The following is a 14,742-nucleotide window of genomic DNA, read 5'->3' on the forward strand; positions in this document are numbered from 1 at the left end:
TTTTTAACCCAGTTATACATTTAGTCATTGTAACATCCCATGGCAATGAGTTCCACGGGTTAATTTGTGTGTTGTGTGAAACAGTATTTCCTGTTGTGTGTATTAAACCTGCTGCCCATTAATTTCATTGGGTGACCTCAGGTTTTTGTATTGTAGGAAAGTGTAAATAATACTTCTCTATTCACTTTTTCCACACCATGTGTGCTTTTATAGACCTCTTTTATATCCCCATTTAGTCGCCACCTTTTCTAAACTGAACAGCCTTGATCTTTTTAGTCTCTCCTCATATGGCAGCTGTTCCAGACCCTTGATCGTCTTTGTTGCCCTTCTGTGAACCAGTTCCAGTTGCGTGATATCCTTTATGAAATGGGGAAACCAGAACTGCACACAGTATTCGATATTTTCTACCCCTTTCCTAATGGTTCCTAACATACTGTTAGCTTTCTTGATCACCGCTGTGCATTGAGCTGAAGTTTTCAGGGAACTATCCATGACGACTCAGACTGACCAGTTCTCTTGTTGATCCAGGATCTCTCTTCAGAAGACAGAAACCAATAACAGTTGCCATCTTTCTAATGGGAGCCCCCAGCATGCTCATAAACCCCAGCAGCATTTATCCGGTACAGCAAATGTCAGGACAGAGCTCCAATCCTATCATGCTCTTTGTTTGTAGCATCAAGAGATTTGATGACCTGATCGCCCCCTTCAGGCTGAACGATGGGTTTAAGGATGAGGCCGTGGTGAATGAAATGAGGTGTGACTGCCCCTGGAAGATTTCTGATGAGGAGGTTAATAAAAACAAAGTAAAGGTAGGGACATTACCACTGCTATTGGGAGATTGCAACAGCTGGGGAAGGGAGAATACCTAGGAATTCTCATGTAAAGGATTTTCCTGACCTAATCCGCGATTCAGAAAGCTCTTCTTGCTTGCAGGCTTTTCCAGGATCCCAATCCCGTAAGGTGCTGTGAGCCCCCTCCACTCCCACTGAAATCACTACAAGGCAATAGCATTCAGCACCTTACAGGATTGGGCCCGTAATGATTTGGGGGCCCTCTTGGTTCAATCCTGCACCCACTGATGTCAATGGAAGTGTTGCCGTTGACTTCACCGGGTGCAGACCGGACCCTTCGTGAGCTCTTCTGCTGCGGTGGAGAACAGCGTGAGCTGCAGAGGTTTTTTTATGCTGATTCAATGCTGAAGCAATAGGCAGGCCCAAAGGGTTTGGAAGGAAACGGCTCTCGGGAGAGGTTAAGAGAGCGGCAGCACGTTCAGCTGGAGACGAGGTCAGCAGGCAGGGAATGCCCAGTGCTGGTAGCTAGGGGCCTCACCAGTAACCAGGGTGAGGTTCATCCTTAATTCCATGGGACAGTCCCGAGTTTCACAGATCTCTCCTCTGTTTGGCAAATGACCACAGCCCTGCAGCGTGCACTCAGTCAGTGGATTGACTCCCACTGGGGACAGTGAGTGCTGGACCAGGGAAATCCGTGGGCATTCCAGGGGGACGCTGCCTGCCTGACTTTGTGCTGATGTGATTTTTACTTTTTGCTCCTTAGTCGCTTCGACAAGTGAGACTGAATGAGATTTTGCTGGATTACTCACGGGATGCTGCCCTCATAGTCATGTAAGTAACAGCAGCCCCCAGAGTGATCAGGATCCGTAATGCGCCTCTGACATATTGTCTTCTCCAGCAAGTCAGTGTATTTAGGGGGTATTATTGTTCTTGGATAGATTACTATAGAAACAGCCCCTTCAGTCTTCTCCCTTCTACATAATAGCAACTAAGCAGACACTACCAATCCATGTATGCCCCCAAGTATACCCCCTTACAGAATCATAGACTATCAGGGTTGGAAGGGACCTCAGGAGTCATCTAGTCCAACCCCCTGCTCAAAGCAGGACCAATCCCCAACTAAATCATCCCAGCCAGGGCTTTGTCAAGCCGGGCCTTAAAAACCTCTAAACCTTCTATGCAGCATCTGCAGAAAAGCCCACATAAAAATACTAGTTTGCTACAGTGGTGGCCTAACACACTATGGGTGATGCTAGGGAGGTAGGGCTCAGGACCATTACTATAGCGTAACGCAATATTTGTTTGTTGTTTGTTTGTATGATAGTGCAGCAGTTTGGAGCAGACCCTAATTGCGCAGATTGGATAATTGCTCCACTGACGATATACTCTCCACCTAGAAGGCCAGCTTCTCTGCTGCTCCAGAAGAGGGGAAGAGGTCACAGAAGAGCTGGTTGCAGCTCCCTGATTCAGGTTGGCTCCATACTGGAACCAGTCCTGGCATAATTTAGAGCAGCCTCAAGGCTGCTTTAAACTACACCAGTTGGTAGAAGGCCCTAAAAGGGCCCATCTCAGGCTCAGAATAGCTGGAATGCAACAGCACTCCAGTTATATTGGCTATGCCAAGGTGGTGTGTGGGAGTGGGCTACTCTGGGTCCATGCAGCTGATGACTCCACATGGCAGCAGAATTCTCAGCTAGGGAGGTCCACCTGCTTTCTGGCCCCTGTTTCACCTCCCAAGTGGTGCAAAAGGGCTGTATTTCACAAGAAAATCTGGCCAATAAGACCTATTGGGTGTAGGTTTGGAGGCTACATTCATATGGCCATAAACAGGTGAGCAGATGTCCCTGTGTCAGTGATGCCCAGTTAGATTTTGACTTTTGTGAGGCTGTCATTCATTCAGAAATTCTTTTCGACCCTCCAGACAGTGTTGGTCACGTGTGACACAGAAAGCTCACCCCCTCTCCTGCCAAGGCCAGCTGACTGAATTCACTTCACTTTCTTCTGGTCCGACTCCTTGCCCTGATTGTAAGAGCTATAAGTCACTAGCACTGACCTCACCCCACTGCCTGTAGTCACCGGTCACCTAGTGACCAGTTGAGGAAACACAGCTCTCCATTTATGAATGCCTGACATGACACGCACTATTCATGGAACTGAATCTTAAACAGGGGCTGCCTACGGAAGCATCTACAGCACAAGGACCGCTCATAGGGCGAGTCAGGTTTATCCGTTCTGCTCCGCTCCTCTGCTAGCATAGATAGTACAGATAAAGCAGAATTCAAAGTGAACAGGAATCAGTGTTGTGGACAGGACACAGAAAGTTGGTGGCACACAGTGTATGAGGTGGATCTATAATCTGCAAATCTGCATGGACTTCTCACTGAGGGAATAATACTCTTCCAAGGCAAAATTAGATGCAAGGTTTTTCTCCTCCCCACTTCATACTTCTCTTGTTTTTGTTCTTCTCCTTTCCAGAACCTTGCCAATAGGCAGAAAGGGGAGATGCCCCAGCTCCCTCTATATGGCCTGGCTAGAAACCCTCTCGCAAGACCTGAGACCCCCAGTTATTCTGACCAGAGGAAACCAAGAAAATGTTCTGACGTTTTACTGCCAGTAGAATGTGGTTGACTACACGGTGGGTCAGGATGTGAATTTTCAGGCCAGGTTTTGGCCTTGGAATGAACTCTTCCGGTTTTTCGGGTGCTAGTCACTGGTAAAAGCAAACTCTCCTGGTTTCAGCTGATGTCAGCCATTGATAAAGGATTAATGTTGGGAAATGACTAACACTGGGTTATACCAACTCTGCCCTCCCCCTTCTGAAAACTGATCTTGCTGATCCTAGCCTTTGCATATCCCGGGAGCACCTTAATACCACCACATGCCAGGGGGATAATGTGTTCCTGAGTTCTCTAATGCAAATTCCTGGGTGGGACCTATTGGGCAACACAGAGGAGGCAGTAGTGGGGGGAAAGTCAGAGTTTTTACAGGAGATTTTCAAAGCTGCCTAAAAGATTTGGATGCCCAAATGAACCGGGCTTCCAGTTCCCCCAGATATCATCTGTCCTATTTATTTCCCATTAATTTGCTGAAAATGACCCTGTGATTCCAATCAGAAAGTGACTGCTGGGGGTTAGAACCTGGGAAATTCATCAAAGATCCAAGCCCCAATCGTACAGTAGCTGTACCGTCCTTTGTCAGTGAAGGAAAGAGGGAGGTGAGAGAAGAGAAAAGGGGTGGGGGGAAACAGGAAGAAAAATTAATAGGGACGGGATTGGCCTTAAAATTTGGGGGAAGGAAAGGGACACTCCACTATGTTACAATCCTGCATTGCCGCGTAGAGGTTTGTGCCAATGACCACGCATTGCTCCAGGATGTTCTGCTGCTGTGTTAGCACATATTGTGCCTCCTTTGTCCCCATGAAAGAAACTGCACTCTTAAAAATCTGAACTGTGCCATCCTCATGACACTCTGTAAGTTACGTTTGCTGCCCCTTATTAAAGCTGAGGAAACTGAGGCAGAGAGGTCAAGAGAGTGGCCCAAGGCCACATCGTGAGTCACTAGCAGAGCTAGGATTAGAACTCCCAGCCGTTCCCTCATTCCTGGTGGCCACTCTGCCTCCCTCATTATTATAGCCATTTGACAGCTGGCGATGCTGAGAGAGGTGATGTGATCTGCCAAAGGTCACACAACAGTTCAGTGGCAGACTTTGGGTCTCCTGATCCCCAGGCCAGTTTTCTAATCAACCTTCTTCTAAGATACTGTCAGAGGCAGATTTTGTTCAGAGTGAATGCTGCGGGGAATGTGCTCCCCATAGGCTTTGACCGTGATACTGCCATCCTCCTTGGTCGTGTTTGTTTCAATGACCTACCCTCGCCCCAATCAAACATTAACTAGAGCGCTCGTCTGCCTTCCTTAGACCCCGCACAGAACCCTGGCTGGGGGTCAATGAAACACGCCGCCCTGCAGTCCTCTCTTCTATTAAAAAAGGATGTGTAGCTCGCAAAGCCCATAGGCCTGTGGGCAAGGGAAAGTAGCTGCCCAGGTGCGAAGCGGGTGGGGAAATGAGTGGCCCACAGTGGTGACTGATGCTCATTGTCTTCTACCATTTCCTTCCGGGGTGACATCTTTGCATCGCCGTGAGCTGTAGCTCTGTCTGGTGCTCTGGTGGCATTGCCTCCCCTGGCCTGGCTGTCAGCACCTCAGCCTAAGGCTGTGTGAAAGTTCTTGCTCCCACTTGTTCAGTTCTGCCAGCAGCGGCAGAGGGGGAGCACTGGTGAAGACAGGGGTAACCCTGCTCAGAGCAGGGCATCGTGATATGATGCTTAAACCCCTGGCTGGTGCCTGTCTGCACTAGTGCTCCCGTGTTTGAAACCACCCGTGACACTGAACCAGTGGTGGGAATGCTTAGCATATGTGCCCTAGCCTAGGTCACCCGGACCTTGGCGTCAGTACCAGGCTCTGATTTTCACAATGCCCCATGGATTGTTTTCAGCCATGTGTGACAGGGGCAGCACAAATGGACTTCTCTCCAGTGCTGAGCCGGAGGCTGGTGTTTTCCCACCCAGAGCTGCTTCAGTAAACTCTTCCATCGTGGAGAAAAATCCCCCCATCCCAGTACTTCAGAGACGTGAGTGACAAAGGCAGCCAGCCAGGCCAATTCATCTTGTGTCTTTGTGATGGTGAGAGGTGCTGGGTTGACCGGGAGACTGAAGTCCTCTCTGTGCTCAGAACAGATAAAGCCTGGGCAGCAGCAATGGAAACTTTCCACATGCTGTGTCTTAATTCAGACCAGCTGTTGTGGTTCAGTTTCCTTGGCCCTTTAAATCCTTGGCCTCTCTGCTGAGATTGTCATCATGAAGACCAGTTAGAATATGGAGCAGCCTTTTCCACCATTGCATCATAAAGCCAGAGATAGGCAGGGGCTGTGTGCTCCAATTGCCATCCAGCAAAGTGCTGAAGCATGTTAACAGGGTGACTCCCAATGCTTAAAGCCAAGCATGTGCTTTAGTGATATGCTGGACCAATGCCAGGGAGCTCAGCGCTGCATCAAAGCATGATGTGCTAAGCAAAGTGCTATTTGCAGCGGATACATCTGCTAGTGTGAGCACAGTCATTGAATCGGTTGCTAATTCAGGAGAGAGGGAGGTTAGTGAAGTGCCAGAGAGGATGGGCTGCTATGTTCTGCTCCCAGCCTGCTTGCTCCTCCTCAGTGTCAGCCAACTACAATGTTGCTGGTCATGGGAGCTTTTCTCAGGCCTCCCCATCCTCTTTAAACATCAGCCACCAGCGTGGCAGCTGGCCCCAAGCTCTATTTTTGAGGCCCCAGTGATACACTTCAGGTCCAGGGGTCAGGTGCAGTGCTCTCTCCAAGTGCAGCTGAAAGCACAAACTGCTCTGCCCTCTACAAATATTCCCACCCCTCCCTTCCAAAGAACCCAATTCACAGTGGGACTAACGGCCACCACAGGAGTCTTGAGCTAGGACTGGCTGTTTAAGTTCCTGGGACTTCTCCTCAAACCACTCCGTCATCTGGTCTTTTTTTCTGATTGAGGAAAGGTCACATGCACTTATCAATAGAGTTTATCTGTAGCAAACAATCCTTAGAGGATAAAAAGTCCTTTCAGTACACGAGGACAAACAAGGAGACCTATTCTCAAAATACATAGCAGATGTACAAGCATTTATATCTGGTGCATACCACAGAAGACTCCAGCCAACATTAATATGCTCCCATCCTGTCCATTGTGCATATAATGCATTGTACCTGTGGAGAAATGCCAGCAGGTTTTGCATCTGTTGTTCTGGCAGGGTCTGGTGCCACTTTGAGTTGGGTGTCCTGGTCTGTGGGGAGCTTGCTTCCAGTGATGAGTTTGGTGAGGCTGGGGGGCTGTTTGAAGGCCAGAAGAGTGTTCTCTAGAACAGTCCTGCACCAACATCAACTTCCTGGACTCACAATCAGCTTCAGCAATGGAACCCTACAGACAACCATAGACAAGAAACTCACGGATCACCACACCTCCCTTCATAAACCCAGTAACCACCCCAAATAACCAAGAAATCTGTGATCTACAGCCAGGCACTCAGATACCGCAAAATATGCTCTGAGGAGAAATTCCAGGATACACACCTTAACACCACCTTCACCAAACAAGGACGCTCCACCAGAGAAGTAGATCACATCATGGAACAGGTCACCCAAAGACCTCAAGAGAAACTACTTCAATATGAGGGGGAAAAACCTCTTACCACACACCCCTTGTTGTCACCTGCCACCCCACGCTGGAACCCATATGGGGTATTATTAAACAATTACAACCCATTCTCAATGGGGACTACATCCTGAATTAAATGTTTCCCAAACCCCCTCTTCTGGCCTTCAAACAGCCCCCCAACCTTGCCAAATTCATCATCAGATGCAAACTCCCACAGACCAGGGCCTAAGAACTTAAAGTGGTGCCCAAACCCTGCCATAGCAACAGGTGCAAAACCTGCAGACGTATCTCCACTACTACAATGATCAACACCCTCCCACAACACACCTTTCACAATCCATGGGTCCTCCTTCATATGCCTGTCACAACATGTGGTATACCTCATACAGTGCACTAAATGTCCCAATAACAACTCTGTGGGTGAAACCCAAGACAACCACCATGCTCTCGAATGAACTCACACAGAAACATGATAAAAGACAAAACATTCTATCACTCGTGGGTGTACACTTTTCACACAACAGTCACCCCATATCCAACCTCTCTGTCCTCCTCCTCCGAGGAAACTTGCACAACACCATCAAAAGAGGAGCCTGGGAACTTAAATTCATAACTTTGCTAGACACTAAAAATCATGGTCTTAATGAAGACAATGGATTTATGGCTGATTACAACAATCTGTGACCCACTAGCCCCACTTTTTTGTCTTTGGACTGCAGGGCTGTTAACTGGCCACCTCCCATTGAATGGTCTCTTACAATATATGTTAACTATGCATGCTAAACAAACGTTGTATTTAGCTGTGACACTGAGTCCCTTTCCCAGAACTGAAGAAGAGCTGTGTGTTGCTCAAAAACTTGTCTCTTTCTGTTATATCCTTGGGGGCAACAGCTTTAGGAAGAAATCACTGGAGACACAGAGAGCTGCAAACCTTAAAAGCAGCCATTTATTGCCACACAGTGAACTAACCAAAAACCAACCAAATACACAACACTTTCACCAAGAGAAGTTGGTCCAATAAAAGATATGAACTCACCCACCTTGTCTCTCTAATATCCTGGGACCAGCATTGCTACAACAAGACTGCAAACCTTAATTCTAGCATTTCCTCACTTTTGAGGGCTTGACTTTGCAACTTTAACCTTCTTTTAAGAGTGTGTGTGTGTGTTGTAAATAATAATAAGTAAAATAAGGATGATTCTTCCATGCCTTATGGTGTGCTTTGAGACTGAATTCTTTACTGTTTGCAAAGTACTTTGAGATCCTTGAGTTGAAAGCCCTATGCAAGCGCAAAGCAACCTTAATATCTGTGGATGTTATAGGGCAGTCCTAATTCAGGCCATATCCCTTTGTCTTTAATTAGACTTTTGCTGAATTACAATTGTCTGGTTGCACTGTACTTTTGAAAAGGGAACATCTTTTATTTTCAGGGGTTAGAATCTTGCATTAGCAGGAGTGTTGAAAGCAAGCTGATAATCTCACCCACGGGACTTAATTCTGATGGGTTTTACACCAGTAAACACTGTTGACTTCAGTGATTTAATCTTGATTTACACCAGTGTAAGTGAAATCAGAATAAGGCCAAGGAACTGCAGCTGTATCACAACAAGCCTGGATTTCTGATCCATAAAGGCCCTTGTATTTTGGAACACCGGAATTAATTGTACATTAGGGCTTTTTGATCACATGCTGGTCACCCCATGTTTGCTAAGTTCCTTCCAAGTATGCAGTGCCACAGAACAAAGATGAAGCTAAGTACAGAATAATCACCGACGATACATGTTCTTGCCTTAGCTTAAAGTGCTCAGGATCATCAGCCTCTGGGACTGGCACAGACGCAGCCAGATTCTCAGACGTGCCTACTCACGGATCCCTCGATTCCTGGGAGCCCATCTTTCCATAGCTTGGGCTTGATGTTCAGAGCAACTGAGCACGCACAACCTGAGATGCCTCAAGTTAGGCACCCAAAATCAGCGGCCACTTTTGAAAATGTTGCCCTCAGCCCCTTTTTTGCAGAGTCAAAGGACTAGTCCCTGTTCGCTCCTTTCCCTTACCTTGGCATCCGTTGAAGATGGGATAGAAAAGGGTTGAATGTAGCGTAGCTGCGTGAGCACAATCCTTTAAGACCCTTGGGAGACTGCAGCCGTATGCAGTCATGTATTCAAATAGATGCACTGGGCTTGCAGCCTGGGAAATACCAATGCTACAGGCATTAATGAGAATAACACTTTGCTCTTACATGGTACTTTATATCTTCAAAGAGCTTTATGGGTGTTAATTGATCTTTCATGGACACAGAGTGGATCCTTTCCGGAGCAAAACTCTACCTGACATTGACAACTGGACTGCTGCAAATGTCCTCCTCATGCAGGACTTGATTGAGAGAGGCCCTTCCAGAGTGCTTGGGGGTGGGGGAGATGGAGGGCAGGAGGAGCCTTTCCCCATCTTGCATGCCCCATCCAAGAACTAATCGCAGTCTCAGATAATCACAGACTCTCTCTGTGCACCTCTAGGAGCCCACGTTGTCCCAAGGGGGTAGGCAGTGGGGAGGAAGGGGTGGGACCATGGCTTTTTCCCGCCTCCAACACTGGATCACAGAGGAGACCATAGTGGGGAGTGCAAGAAGAAATTGTGCCTGAATCCCTCCCCAAGCCCAGCATGGGGCAGTACAGCTCCATATTGCCTCTCTACTCAGGCCGGTGACGTGATCTAGCCCCTAAAGAAATTCTACAAGGGATATAAATCAGTTTCTCTGAGAATCCCTCCCTCCTGCACCTTAGCTTTTTGGAACTTGTGGAAGCAGCAAAGAATCAGATCCAGGATTAATTTGTTTAAAATGTAACAGAATTCTATAAAGTCCAAGTGCATCATCCCCTTCACTCTGCGCCTGATCACAGCCTTTGAAAAATGCATTTGCCACCAAGGGAAGCAAACAATCAATGGCCGTGTGGTCCTCCTCTCTAATCACAAGGCAGAAGAGCGTGCTTCGGAGACTGCAGGACCCAGCGTGCTAGAAAGCACAGATGTTTGAACAAACCCCCTGCAGGATCAGGGACATACACCTGACTCACCGGCTGACTGAACAAGGTGTCGCTCTAACACAGCTTCACGCTTCCTGGAGCTGACAGCTCTTTCTTTGGGCTCTGACTGATCTAATAAAGATCAACAGTTCCATCTGCAGCTGGACACGGTGAGAACCATTCTGTTGGTTGTTGCTGCGTGGTTTAGGAGCGCTGCCTTGTGGTGTGGTGTGCTGTGAAAAAGGGAGAGCTGGTATTTTATAGATATCGATTTAAAAAGAAGCTTAGAAAACACCAGCTGCCAGCCACAGAGGCTATGTTTTCCCTTCTCCAAGGTCTAAACCATTGTGTGAAGGCTTGAATCCAACCCCTGGGATCCTTATATAGTGGAACTGGAAGGACATCTCTTTCCCACCAGCACTGAGTTCTTCCTTGTGTCCTTTACCAGCCAGACAGGTTTATGGCTTTCCCTGCCTTTGGCCGCTAGCCTTCTCTGATGCTTAGAATCTGGCCTTTTCTACCATTGCCAGGTCAGGAATCTGTATCATGCAAAAAGGCTAAAATGCCATTCTGCTGTTGTACACATCCATATGATCTGGTTAGATTCAACTCTGGTTCCAAATTGACTTCTAGTTGTGGAGGTGGTCACAGGAATTCTGTAGCAAAGAAAGGGCTTGGTAACGCACAGCGGTATGAGAGCAGTCTTTGGGCTCTGGGAACAAACGGAAAGGTTTGGTTGCTACATTTAGTACTTTCCTGTTGACTTTGTGATCCAAGACATGATTATTTGGGCATGTGAGGGCACGGAGCATGTTCAGCTGCAGAGCATTCCCAATATATAGTTTCCCAAGGCATAGAGATTCAAGGGTTGAGCCACAACACTGCCGAAATGGACAAGTGCTCAGTCCGTGTGGGACATATGCTGGGCATGCCTTTGTCATATGCTCTGAGTGACAACGGATTGGCTGTCCATATTACTTACACATTAATAGCCAACCGCATCTTCCTTACACTTTCGCTGAGTCTGCTTGTGAACAGCTAGATCACGCAGCCGACACCTCTGGGGGACTTTATTACAGAGATTGTCTGGAGCTGTGACGTTTGCATCCCCAGCCATCCTTTTCCAAAGAAGGAAAGGCTGCACCGGAGGCAATCCTATGGAGAATGAGAGGATGAGTTACAAACTCAGAAGCTACCCAGAAGGAGAAAGGACCCTGTGACACCAGTGACACCCAGAAGGAGCAGGAAAGGCCTACAAGAAGAGCCCCTCTGCAAAGCAGAGCTAACTCAAGGAGGAGGAGGATTTAGTGAGAGGAGAGACACCAGGGCGAATTGGAAAAGGAGTCACTATGGGGAGGTGACCGCCAAATCCCTAGAGGTGTTGCCTTGGAGGAGGAGGAGAGCTCATGACTCTATTGTTAATAACAATAGAGTCATACAGAATAAGAACCATAAAGAATAATAAGCCAGCCCTGCTCCTTTCCTTCTCCCCATAGAAAATCCATGCTTTTAAACCCATCAATACATCCTCTGTACATGCCTTTAGGATGGAGTTATCCTACTATCCCTTCCTCCTGCTGTGCTGCATCTCCTGACCGGCGGCAATGTGGAACAAATTGCAGAGTGAGAGGCAGGGCTATTCTTTCATGCAGTGAGAACATCTGAGGGGTTCCCAATATCCTACTCCCATGATTTGGCCAGTTCTTGACTCCCCTCTGCCCAAGAACCTGCCCAGAGAAAGGAAACACACTGAATCATGGGAAGTTCCAAATTACATTCCAAACTGTCCCAGAAACATTTAGGGCAGGAGCAAGGTGGGATCTGGCCTAGGCAAGCGCTGAGCCCTCTGTCCCTCAAACGTATGTTCGAGTTTAATCTTGATTGCAGAAAAGGCACGGTGACTTGAATTGTTTGCATAGTTCATGGGTCAGTGGAAAGCTGAAAACAGTGTAGAGGAAATGACAGCCACTTATTGAAACCACACAGGAAACATCTGACAATAAGCTTGGGACTAATCTCTTCAAATCCCAAAGTCCCTACGATAGACACCCCGCCCACAAGATCCACTCCTAACATTTGAATGGTCCTGTGTGCCAACGCCACCTTGTAAAAATCTTGCTTTGGGCCTTTCCAGGTGTGCCCCTTTAAATTCGTGATCATATTGGTCTCTCCTGCCAAGCCCTCTTCCACTTCAAGCCAGAAGGTAGGTGCTAGGGGAACTCAGCCAGTTACACCAGGAACATAGCCAGAGCAGCAGCTAGTTCTGCTAGAGATTTAGGGCCAAATCCTCAGTAGATGTTAACTGTCCTAGCTCCATTGACTTCTATTTGCACCACTTGAGGATCAGGTTCTTGGGTTGCATCACTGCAGCATTTTCCTCCTTACTTCTCAGGAGAGGGCATGGAGTCCAGCTACTGATCAGGACTGGAGAAGCCAAAACCTTCCTGCTTATGGGAGAGGCTGGTGGAAACTTATTAGCTGGTTGACAGGGGCAGAGCCACTAAAGAACAGCAGCTCTCCTACAGCTGCTAAACTGATCCTGCTGCTTTGGTACCCCGGATGGTGCTATACAATGCAGAGCCTCCACCTGCATCCTTTGTCTCCAGAAGCTATTCTGTTCAAGACTGATCAGCTGTGGATGGGTCACGGAATTGGGATGAGGCTCAACTCATTTCACTCTAATTTTATTTTCTCATTTTTTTCTGAGTAGGATAGTGCCCCAGTGATAGAACCACCCCGCTCTGGAACCTCGTAGAGGAGTGCAGTAGAGATTTAGGGCAGCAGGGCTGGGTTTGTATAGTGCCTACCAGAATGGGATGCTGGGCACTTATTGTTATACAAATAATAAATAATCATGTCATGGGTAACCGCACATGGCAATCCAGGATAAGACACTGTAGCTCACCTTGGCTTAGAACCAAAAATGAGAAACGTCCAAAGGTATGCAGTGGTGTTGTAGCCATGTTGGTCGCAGGATATTAGAGAGGCAAAGTGGGTGAGGTAATAGCTTTTATTGGACCAACTTCTGTCGGTGAGAGAAACTTACACAGACTGGAAAGAGAGCTCTGTGTAAGCTTGCAGGCTGGTCTCTCTCACTAACAGAAGTTGGTCCTTGTCTCGCTAATCCTGCAAATGACACACACGAGAGACAAGTGTACAGTACCGGCTGTGAACTGATTGTGCCTCAGGGCAACAGTCTCCAGCTGCCAGAGAAAACTGAGCACCTAATGAAATGGGCAAAAAATAAATACTTTGTGCTAGGAAATGAAACTGATATCTTGCTTTGTTTATTTTTTTAACCACACTACAGCCACGATCCAGTTCACATTAATGGGAGTTTTACCATTGATGCCAATAGAGGAAAGAGGATTCAGAAGAAAACTACAACTGGGGACAAAGAATGGGAAAGACTCTGCACTAAACAGCATCAGATCAGGGAAATTCTCCTTGACTTTTAGGACTCAATGACACTTTACCTTGAAAGTAAGAGAAGAGCCAAGTAATTGTGCTTCGGGTATCTGCAAACTATGGATATATCAGAATCTGTCAGAGAGCCAGTGGGAACTGGACATCCCTGTCTCCAGGGCAACTGAGTCAAGATCCCCAGAGATCTGGACCTAGTGGACTGAAAGGAGATGACACAGCAGAGGATTGTCAGTTTATTGGTTGTTTGGGATTTGTGGAGGGTTGCAGGGAGGGTTAGATGAAGCAATTCAATTCAATGAGACTTTTTTGGGATGACAAGATACATATGTATTGCTAAAGTGTAAGACAAATGCCAGACCCTTCAGATGTCTGTCAGGGGCAGGTATGACCCAGCTGGTGTGGGGCCACGCACTGTTTGGGGGTCCATTTGTTATCACTGTCCATACCTGATCTGGTGTCAGGATGGTAAGTGGTGCAGTGCCATTTCTCTCCTCTCTTTCAGGGCCAGGCACAATTTTTCCTCACTGCTTTTTGTTGAGACATCTTTTATAATTCCCCAAATTTGAGGAAATCTGTCTCTTGCAGTTGTATTTGAGACACTGGAGCAGAAAGCATCTCTCTGTCTCAGTCTCTCTGTCTTAGTACAGTTGCTTCTCTCTAGGGTTAGACTGCAGTGTAGACATACTCTGAGACTGTAAACTCTTTTGGGTAGGAACTATCTCTTTATTAAATATTTGTACAGTGCCTAGCACACGGGGGTCTAGGCGCTAATGCAATACAAATATTAGAGAAGTATAACAGTAACTTACTCAGACATGGTCCACTTCTCTTTCCTTACATTATTTTTGTATGAAGCATAGTTGTATCCATGTCAGTCCAAGGATATGAGAGAGAGAGAAGGTGGGTGAGATAATATCTTTTTCTGGACCAACTTCTACGGGTTAGAGAGACAAGCTTTCGAGCCACACGGAGCTCTTCTTCAGGACTGGGAAAGGTACTCCAAGCATCACAGCCAAATGCAAGGTGGACAGATTGTTTAGCAAAAGTAGTTAGTCCATATTCGAAGGGACCATTCAAGGTAGAGTGGCCCATTAACACCTCTGCAGTCACAGGACAAAAAGATACCGGTTAGTTAGTGTGTTACAGATTGTTGTAATAAACGATAAATCCAGTGTCTGTTCAGTCCATGATTTTTAGCCTCAAGCAGAGTTATGAATTTAAGCTCTCAGGCTCATCTTTTGAAAGTGTTGTGCAGATTTTCTTTGAGGATGAAGACTGATAGGTCAAACATAG

The 14,742-nt window shown here is 47.0% G+C and overlaps 1 protein-coding gene across 3 annotated transcripts in view; it reads left to right on the top strand.

Annotated features, from left to right (window-relative positions):
- SLC12A3 (solute carrier family 12 member 3) overlaps nt 1-13,635 on the top strand; it is a 58,341-nt gene extending 44,706 nt beyond the window's left edge. For 2 of the 3 annotated variants that reach the window (XM_054049339.1, XM_054049336.1), the window contains exons 24-26: nt 674-809; nt 1,555-1,622; nt 3,267-3,571. In XM_054049339.1, coding sequence (XP_053905314.1) covers nt 674-809; nt 1,555-1,622; nt 3,267-3,408 — 346 coding nt within the window. In that variant the 3' untranslated portion in view covers nt 3,409-3,571. Of the gene's footprint in view, nt 1-673; nt 810-1,554; nt 1,623-3,266; nt 3,572-13,333 lie in introns of those variants that run through there. The other variant, XM_054049338.1, reaches the window with a different exon arrangement.
- Nucleotides 13,636-14,742: the final 1,107 nt, after the last annotated feature.

The sequence above is a fragment of the Malaclemys terrapin genome, chromosome 14, assembly GCF_027887155.1.
Source record: "Malaclemys terrapin pileata isolate rMalTer1 chromosome 14, rMalTer1.hap1, whole genome shotgun sequence".
Taxonomy (NCBI): domain Eukaryota; kingdom Metazoa; phylum Chordata; order Testudines; family Emydidae; genus Malaclemys; species Malaclemys terrapin.